Genomic DNA, 10,090 nt, shown 5'->3' with positions numbered 1-10,090 from the left:
CTTGCAGACAGTCTGAAGCCTGTCAGAGCAAGAGTGGACAAACATAGGCGGAGTCTCATGAAGTGGGGCTGTTTGAGTCCTAAATGTGGTTTTTGGGGAACGTCATAGAAAGTGGTTTTTGGGGAAGTCTTGGAAAATCCACCAATAGCCGTAGAGGTTCCAGTAACCACTCCTTCAGAGGACATTATTAGGTTTGACCATGTCAAAGGGTGGAAAGGCATAAGGATCCAGATTGGACCAGTTTTGCAGCATGGGACCCCTTACCCATGCAACAGGATCTGTGCTGAAGAGTAAATGAGATGGAAGAGATGGTTCCTGAGGTGGCAAACAGGTCTAATATTGGCATGCCCTGTAGTTTCCAAAGATCCAGACAGACCAGGGGATCCAGGGTCTATTCGGTGGGAAGGACCTGCTTCCATTTTGCGAGAGGAGTGAAGACTTGAATGAACATCCGAGGGGCTATAAAAAGGCCGAAACAAAGGGCCCGAAACTGACATACTTTGTCCTGAAAGACGAACCTTGGATACTTCCCGAGTCTAGATGGATGGGATGTGGAAGTACAGTTGGCAACAAAGGTAAATTTTAGTGAATAATGTCTATATATGTTCTATAGAGAAATCCGCGAATAGGTGAGCCATGAATTGAGACTGTGAACTGCAAGACCGTGCATAGTGGCGATTAACCCTCTTACGCCGGAGCCCTAAAAATCAAAACGTCTCCCGTATGCCGGGCCCGGTTTGGAGTGAGCGCGGAAGTGGAAAAAATAATTTTTTCAAAAAATTACAGCGCGCGTACTTTTGAAGATTAAGAGTTCATTTTTGGCTCCTTTTTTTGTCATTGCCTGAAGTTTAGAATGCAACCATCAGAAATGAAAAATAATATCATTATCATATGTAAATAATGCGATATATGGTAGCGAAAAAAAAAAATTCATACATAATTGTATTCAAATCACGCTGTGCAGAAAACGGTCAAAGCTAACCAGTTATTTTTTTTTTTTGCGTTGTATTGTACACTAAATTGCGATCATTTTGATATATAATACATTGTAAAACAATAAAAGCAACACCGGAAAAATATTATCACAAAATGATGTACGAATTCGTAACGAGCGGACGTAAAAAAATGTTATTTTCAAAAATTCACCGTAATTCTAAATAATGTTCTAGAGACTTCCAATTTGTTTCAAAATTAAGAAAAATGATTGAATATTACGATACTGTAAGAGTTTTAGATTAGAATTGCAGATTTCGACCATTTCGGACGAGTTAAATTTGACCGAATGTCGAAATTTTAATATATATATTTTTTTATATGGACATATTTCGAAGATGGAAAAAGCTACAACCTTCAATTATTTTTTATTGTATTCTTCATGAATTTGCGCACATTTTGATATATGAAACTCTATAAAAAGGCTAATATGAAAAGGAGCAAATATTAGGATAATGCCATGTACGTATTTCGGAGACTTGCGGCCGCGAATCGGCGCGCGGAGTGAAGGTAAATATATTTTTTCAAAAATTCACCATAAATCACAATATTGTTTTAGAGACTTCAAATTTGTTTCAAAATGAAGAAAAATGACAGAATATTACTAGGCCGTAAGAGTTTTAGCTTACAATTGCGTTTTTCAACTATTTCGGTAGAGTCAAATTTGACCGAACGTGGTTTTTTTTCTATTTATCGTGATTTATATGCAAATATTTCGAAAAAAGAGAAAAGCTACAACCTTCAATCATTTTTAGTTGTATTCTACATGAAATTACGCACATTTTCATATATAAAACTTTATGTAACAGCTAATTTTAAATGGTGCAAACATTTCGACAATCGCACAAAAAAATTCTGATTTTTTCGGAAGTTACGCGCGAACGTAATGTTTTTTTTTCATAAATTCACCATAAATCGAAATATTGTGCTAGAGACTTCCAAGTTGTTGCAAAATGAAGGTAAATGATTGAATATTACTAGAATATAAGAGTTTTAGCTTACAATTGCGTTTTTCGACCATTTCGGTAGAGTCAAAGTTGACCAAAAGTTGAAATTTTTGCACTTAACGTTATTTATATGAAAATATTTCAAAACTGATAAAAGCTACAACCATGGGTTGTTTTTTGTTGTATTGTGCATGAAATTGCGCACATTTCCATATATAAAACTTTATGTAACGGCAAATTTAAAAGGGTGCAAACATTAGGACAATCGCACGAAAAAATTTATCGGAAGAGTTATCGCACGAACGTAAGGAAAAAGTTTTTTCATAAATTCACCATAAATCGAAATATTGTGCTAGAGACATCCAATTTGTTGCAAAATGAAGGCAAATGATTGAATATTACTATAATGTAAGAGTTTTAGCTTACAATTGCGTTTCTCGACCATTTCTGTAGAGTCAAAGTTGACCGAAGGTTGAAATTTTTGCACTTATCGTTATTTATATGAAAATATTTCAAAACTGATAAAAGCTATTTTTTAGTTGTATTGTGCATGAAATTGCGCACATTTTCATATATAATACTTCATGTAAAGGATAATTTAAAATGGTGCAATAATTATGTCAAATTGACGAAATAATTTCCGAGATGTGTCACTGATACTTTTTAGTGCGATAAGAAAGAAATTCGCGTTTGCGCGCCTGCGTAGCGATTGTAAACAAAACAACGCCTTGATCCGTGAACTCCCAGCATCCCCCAAGGCGCGTGATACAAAAGTTTTCGGCTGATAGGCCTATAAGTATTTTTCCGCGAATTTTTAAAAAAACTTTTTTGAGCCGACGTATGATACGTCCAATCGGCATACGGGAGACATTTTGACTCGACGTTTAATACGTCCAATCGGCGTAAGAGGGTTAACTGCATGCATCTGGCATATCCAAAGTTATCATCCTGTTGCCTCTCCAATGAAAGGATGAAAGGACTGAATGATTCGTCTCCATCTTGAATTCCATCTTCCAGTCAAAACAATCGAGGCGCTTATATCTAGAAATGTTCTCCAGCCCCCAAAAGCTTTTGGCATCACATAAACTTGTTTTGAATGAGGGAGGAAACCTCCTCCAAAAGGGAAGAATGTCTCTCAAAGCCTTTCAAGTAAGCTGACAATGTAATGGGAAGGGTGACTAATGGGGGAAGGGTCTCTCAACAGAATGATATAGCCTTCCCTTAGAACCTTAATGATCATATATAATCTCAGCCAACTGCTGCTTAATGGGAGCCAAGAAGGTTAATCTTGAACTGAAGGCAAAGGTGAAAGACTGTGGTCACTGAGCAGAATGAATAGGGACAACAAACCAAATAGGCCACAGGAATTTGTTACCACTCCTCCCTCCCCTTGCCAGAGAGGAGTAAGTGCTACTGAGAAGCAGATTTGTTTATTGTATAGGAACAAATCTAATAACTGCAACCAGTATGGCTACCACACTTACCTGTATCAGCCTAGTTCCAGCTCATGTCATGTCTTATGCTTCAACCTGCCTGTAGAAAAAAAAGAGCAAGGAGGAGACCAGCCATCTCTCTCATTCACAATCATCTTAGGTGTAATACAAACTGTCCTACTGGGAGCACTGGACGAGCTACAAACTTGTTGGGAAGCCACCACTGGACCCAAGGTAAAAAGTGTCCAAGGACCTGTGGGCAATGCCCTTCAGGAAAAGAAATGAACATGGTCTGCTGAAGCCAGGAACCAGCTTTAAAAACCATATGAACAGACAAGTTCTTCTAAAAGCGAGGAACTCATTGCTCTGATATCATATGCTCTAGCTGCACAGAGTCTGTGACAAAACTATCCAGTGCGGAGTATGCCAGTTTAATCACCTCATGCAGCCAAAATGAAAAGCTCTTGGAAACTTCCATTCTGGACCAGCCAGTGCTAACACAAAATCTATGACACCTAGGCCTTAGGTGAAGCATCCTTTAGATAGCAGTGCAGAGCTCTAACAGGACAAAGCAAAAACTCCTGTAGATCTCTGTCCACCAATTCAATCAGGAGAAAAATGAAAATGAGACAAATCTGCCATCATGAACCAAGGGATTTGGAGTCTTACCTAAGAATTTCGGGACAAATTCGAAAGCCACAGACCTCTAACCTCAGATGTTTTAACTGTCAGAACCCAGGGTATGAAGCTCACACGCTCTCTTTGATTTGTGTTGAATATAGATTTTAGGCCAAAGGCCAAGTACTGGGACCTATGAGGTCATTCAGCACTGAAATGGAAATTGATGGTAAAAGGTTTGAAAGGTGTAATAGGAGGAAAACCTCGTAGTTGTGCTATGAATCAAGTGTTAGGAGAGGGTGGAAAGTAAGATGAAGAAAAAGGATATGAAAGGAGGTACAGTAAAAGGAACGAAAGTGGTTGCAGCTAAGGGCCGAAGGCACGCTGCAAAGAACTGTAAGTAATACCTACAGTGCACCGCATGAGGTGCATTGATGGCACTAACCCCCTACAGGAATGCTCTCTGTTAGGAAGCTAAGGTTAACAGGAAAACTGTCTTTAGAGTCGGATTCCTGACTGACGATTGACGTAATGGTTTCAATGGAGCTTTCTTGTTGAACAACTGTTCAAAACTCCTGAACAACATAGAGATTTCCCAGGATGAAGATATGTTTGAGCCTTTCAGGTGCAGGATCAACCCAAATGTGGCCCTGTAGTCCCTGAAAGCTGAGACAGCAAGAGCTTCTCTTTTCTGTGAAAGAATAGAAAATCTACTTTCAGCTCACTGAAATTCAAAGTGGAGAGAAACACTGTTGACGACCCCTACCACAGTAGACAGCCCACTTCCCCTCGTAAATGCTGATGAAGACCTGAAATAGCTATTTTGCAACATAAGCTTCTTGCTCTCAGGAGATACGCAACAGTCTCCGGTCGTGAAGCAACAAAGACTTTACCAAATGGTGGAACCTTTCCACATGAGGCTGGCAAAAGAGGTTCCATGGAGGAATTCTCTCTGAACTGCTGACAGAAAATACAGAAGTTCTGGGAACCACTCTGCCTGTGGACACAGAGACACCACCAAGGACATCCTGAAATTCCTGGGACTCATTACTCTGTCCAGGACCTGATGGATGTGGCAGAACTGAGGGAAGGCATACACCTGGAGATTGTGTCAAGGATGCTGAATCCTAGACGACCAAGAAGTAGACCTCCAGCTTTCTGTTGAAGTAAGTGGCAAAGAGGTCTAACATGGGTCTTCCCCTAACAAAACACAGTTTGTCCACTACATCCTGATGCAGAGACCACTCCATTCATAGGACTCTACTCCAACGACTAGATTGTCGGCCACCACATTCCTCCTGTCTGGAATGTATCTGACCATGAGCTCCACAGATGTGTCAACCACATACTGGTGCATCTTGACTGTTACATGAGTGGAGCTGGCGGCAGAAAGGAGTCTTCTCCAATGAACAATTCTGGGACCATGAATAGAAGACCTCTAGCTTCGTCCCAGAGAAAAGGTCTAACAAAGTTTTCCAAGTAAACTGAGAAGACAATAGGATACCCCAAGGGGATGTCCTAAAAACAAAATACTCAGCACGGATATGATCAAAATCTCCTACTGAAAACTTTTGCATAACAAAGTAATTGCACTGTAGACCTGGGGGAAGTCCTTGAGCTGCCCAGGAAACATGCATCTTTAACAATAGAGAATTCTTATGAGGTGGTCCCTTATAACAGACACAATCAGTATGTTACTCATCAGAGGAGTTGCCCTTGCCCTTTAATGATAGAACACACATCACCCCCTTCTGGCCTAAGGAACTACCATGGCAGTGTTCCTGAGCAACATAAACAGAGCTAAGATGGACCCTACCTACTTCAAAGATAAGAACACCAGAATACGAGTTACATTACTAATCTCATTACTCAGATGAAAAGGAAGGTTAGTCTAGGAATTGAACCTAACCCAACCCAATGTCAACCTCTTGAAAAATGGGAAAATCTTGCCAAATCAAGAAACAGAACATCTGGGAATTTGAAGATTAGTATGCCCAAAAATACATAACCTCAAACTAGCTGGGCTAGGCTGAGAACTCCAATACTTAGGCTAGCAGTATATGGAGAGATATGTTTGCCCAATCTAGGGTAGGCCTAGAACCCAACCACCGAGGCTAGGATTAATAGACAAGGAGACAAGGGAAGGTTCAACTAGCACACTCATTGTAAGTTATTGTAGGCTAGCCTAAGAGCTTATCCACTTAAACTTGCTACACAAGAATTCGACCACTGAAGCTAAGCTAAGATGGAAAGGAAGGTTTGAACTAATGAGACTATGCTACGCTAGGCCATGAACCCAACCCCTTGCAAGGTTAAGAACTCAACTACTTAGGTTTGGAAGATGGTTAAGGCAGATTTGAACTAGCCAGGCTAGGCTAAGGACTCAATGACCTAGGCTAGGCAAGAAGATAATAAAGGAGGCTATACTTGCTAGGGTAGGCCAAGTTATGAATTCAACCACTTAGGCTAGGTCAAGGTAGCTTTGAACTAGTTGGGCTAGGCTAAGAACTCTACCAATTAGGCTAGGTCAAGATAGCTTTGAACTAGTTAGGCTAGGCTAAGAACTCAGCACTTACAAGACTAAGAACTCAACCACTTAGGCTGAGTCAAGGCAGCTGTCACCTACACAAAAGCAATAGAATTTTCACTGTGAATTTGTAAAAATAGGCTGCTGCACGAGTTGAAACATTAGCTATGCAGTAATTACTTGTTAAGTTACTTACGTATATGGAAATAAACTTTCAGCTCTTTCAGTGGTTCTCACACTTTCTGTATTTTAAGAAAATAATTCTACTTTTCTTTAGTTCTTTTATTTTCTTAAATATAATAAATGTGAAATAGGGGAGGGGAGAAATTCTGAAACTTACCATTTTCAGTTATTCTCAGTCTATCTTCTGCAGATGGGCTAGAGGAACTGTCGGCTTGATTGGAATTAGATTGATCATCTCTATTTTTCAAGTCAACTTTCAACTTCTCATTCGTTAAATCTGGCAACAAGGTAGGTGATGCCAGAGCAGCCAAGGCAACAGAGACTGATGGTGCAAAATTTCCACTTTTAACCTTGTCATCCCTTGAGCTGGAGTCCTATATGTGAAAATAAAGAAGGTTACATTATAAGAAAATATAATGAAAAGTTCAATTGAAGACAATCATATCCTTAGCATATATTTTACAGGTATTCCTTATATTGCTACTATAATGTACATAAGAAAATAAACTCTTGACAAAAGCTTGAAAATGATTAACTGCAAGCTCCCATTTCAACAACCATACTTACATTTATAGTATACTATATTGTAATCCTACTCACAATAACTACTTTCAATTTACCTTGCAGGAAACTAGCCCAATCCAATCAATACATTTTCAGCAAAATATAGTTGCAACAAAATACAGTTTGATCCATATCAAAATATTTTGACTGGAAAAATGTTTCAACTCAAATGCAATTCTGAATACTAACCAAATGGGAACTTATGACAAATAAAAGCCATCATCCTAAAATTAAGCTCCAACCACAACAGATTCAATAATCCTTTCAACCTAAAGATTAGAAAGATACTTGAGAGAGAGAGAGAGAGAGAGAGAGAGAGAGAGAGAGAGAGAGAGAGAGAGAGAGAGAGAGAGAGAGAGACGAGAGAAGAGAGAGAAGAGAATATTTGATTGAAGGATATGGTTAGAGACGTAGGATAAGTTTTACTTTGTAAGGCAGAATTACACAGAAAGATGGATGAGAAAAAATAGTAATTCATCCTTAAACCCTAAAGGACTTGCTAATTATTTTTAGTACCAATATTCTGCAAACACTTCAGGAAGAGTTTAATTTACTATGCATATAAAAACCATAACTTATTTAATTATGCAAGCTAGTACAGCATCTTTAAAGAAACGGAAAACATTGGGTAACTGACCACAGACTAACTAGAAATATATAGATGTTTTGAAATCTGTTTTAAAAAATTGGTAATTAAATTTACCATCTTGAAAATGATATTGTTATGATACAATAAAGTTTGTTCATACTTACCTGGCAGATATATATATAGCTGTATTTTCTGAAGTCCGACAGAATTTTAAAAACTTCCGACACACGCAGTGGTCGGCCAGGTGGTTAGTACCCATTCCCGCCGCTGGGAGGCGGGTATCAGGAACCATTCCCATTTTCTATTCATAATTTTTATTTCCACTGTCCCCTGAGGGGAGGTGGGTGGGTACTTGATTATATATATCTGCCAGGTAAGTATGAACAAACTTTATTGTATCATAACAATATCATTTTGTTCATGAAACTTACCTGTCAGATATATATATAGCTGAATCCCACCTTTGGAGGTGGGAAGGGACAGAATAGAAGGATTTTGGGAAACAAATGCATGCAGATGATTTACATCTTGGTTCCACCTGTTAGCATAGCTGGCTTCGTGGTTACTGCCACGTAAGTCTGCTTGTGCTACTAGAGTTGCCAGCGAGGTAGAGACCTATATAGCTGGTGCACTCCAGATGATCTGTCAACAGGGGCGAGACCACGACGTGACTAGACCATATTGACCATACCATGAGGGCTAAGAAGAAAATAAATATATATATATATATATATATATCACCACCTGACCAACCTAGCCAAAGTTAAGGTGTGTTAACTAAGCTAAGAGTTAAGAAGTCGCCGTTGTCGGCGACTCAACAACTAAATTAAGAGCTCTTCCTAACCATTTTCTACAGGATAGGATGAGTGGTACTTCTTGCCCCCAAGATTGTGTCTGCAGACACGTATGGCCCTAGCGAGCAGCAGATCTCATATGCCATCTTCACATCTCGCAGGGAGTGTGAAGTGAACACAGAGTTGCTTCGCTAAAACATGGTACTCAGGATGTTGCTGAGTGCCATGCTCTGTTGAAATGCTTCCGAGGCCGCGCCCTCACCTCGTGAGCATTCAGATAAAAGATTTCAAATCTTTGTGCAAAACACAATGAAGGAGCATTTTTGAAAGAACTCCTTAACACTAAAGCCAGGCTGTTCTTCGATATGGGCAAGTCTGGTCTTTTTCGGAACACTGCAGATTGCCCGATTGACTTCGACTTTCTTGAGTTTTATGTAGATAAAACTTGAGAGACCCGACAGGGCACAGGACTCTCTCTGGCTCCTGCCCACTAACTTGTGCCATCCTTGGTTCCAAGCTCGGCCTGGACCCAAGGACAAAACGGGTTACCATTCTTAGGCCACAACGGAAGGGTTAGAGAGCACACCGCCTTGTGTTTTCTAAAGCCAAAACTTGTGACGATGGCTTAAAATCTCACTAACCCTCTTTGTCGTATCTAGGGTGGTTAGAAGAAGGCCTTCCTGATCACATGCAAGAAGTTAACAGGTAGGAGAGGTTCGAATGCTTTGACATCAAGAACTTCAGACTACGTCTAAGTTCCATATTGAAAGCTTCGATCTAGACATGCACAGTCAGTCCGTCTGTACTAAAGTCAGGTGACCGACCAGTTGACGCCAGTCAGACGAATCAAGGACAGCAAGGCTGTACCCTGAAGACCATAAGGCACTATTCTTCGCTGAAGGATGAGTGTCTGGACTGCCTGGGCGATTCAATCTAAGCAAACCTTGGGGGTGTATCAACGCAACCCAACGTCGTCAGCGAATCAACTCCTGACTCGAGCTTCTGGTGCCAGGAGAAAGGAGCGAGGAGCAAAAAGGCGATTCAGTCCCGAAGGAAGAATGCCTGACAGTCCAACCTGGTCTCATGTTACACGATCATCGGGGGTGTATAAACGCAACCGACTTCGTCAACAAGAAACTCAGGGCTACTATATGTCGCCTGATCTCGCACGAGTGTCTGACTCCGAGAAAACAGGTGAGACAAAAAGTAGATGGTGAGCGAGGTTCGAGATTCCACAGAACTCAAAGATAGTGAAGGGCTTTGTTGTTTGACAGACGCAAATCTCTGAGCCCAAAGGCCGTCAACAACATATTTGCGTATTCTTTAATAGTTGTGACTGCCAGCTTATCCCATTCTTCAGACGGAAATGGAAGACGGTAATCTTATTCCTGTCAACATCTCGATAGCCTGAAACGTAGTCAAGACTCAGAGCGGAGAGGTTA

The 10,090-nt window shown here is 40.2% G+C and overlaps 1 protein-coding gene and 1 pseudogene across 1 annotated transcript in view; one reads left to right on the top strand and one right to left on the bottom strand.

Annotated features, from left to right (window-relative positions):
- The window catches only part of LOC135217020 (E3 ubiquitin-protein ligase TRIM33-like), a 361,157-nt pseudogene that overhangs the window by 101,765 nt on the left and 249,302 nt on the right, over positions 1-10,090 (top strand).
- Positions 6,859-10,090, bottom strand: part of LOC135218988 (E3 ubiquitin-protein ligase TRIM33-like) — a gene marked incomplete at its 3' end in the record, with an annotated part of 43,555 nt that continues 40,323 nt past the window's right edge. The window contains 1 exon segment of the mRNA XM_064255428.1: positions 6,859-7,075. Within this exon segment, the coding sequence (XP_064111498.1) occupies positions 6,859-7,075 (217 nt within the window).

Source organism: Macrobrachium nipponense, chromosome 19, assembly GCF_015104395.2.
Source record: "Macrobrachium nipponense isolate FS-2020 chromosome 19, ASM1510439v2, whole genome shotgun sequence".
NCBI lineage: Eukaryota > Metazoa > Arthropoda > Malacostraca > Decapoda > Palaemonidae > Macrobrachium > Macrobrachium nipponense.
This window is presented reverse-complemented; position numbering and strand designations above follow the sequence as displayed.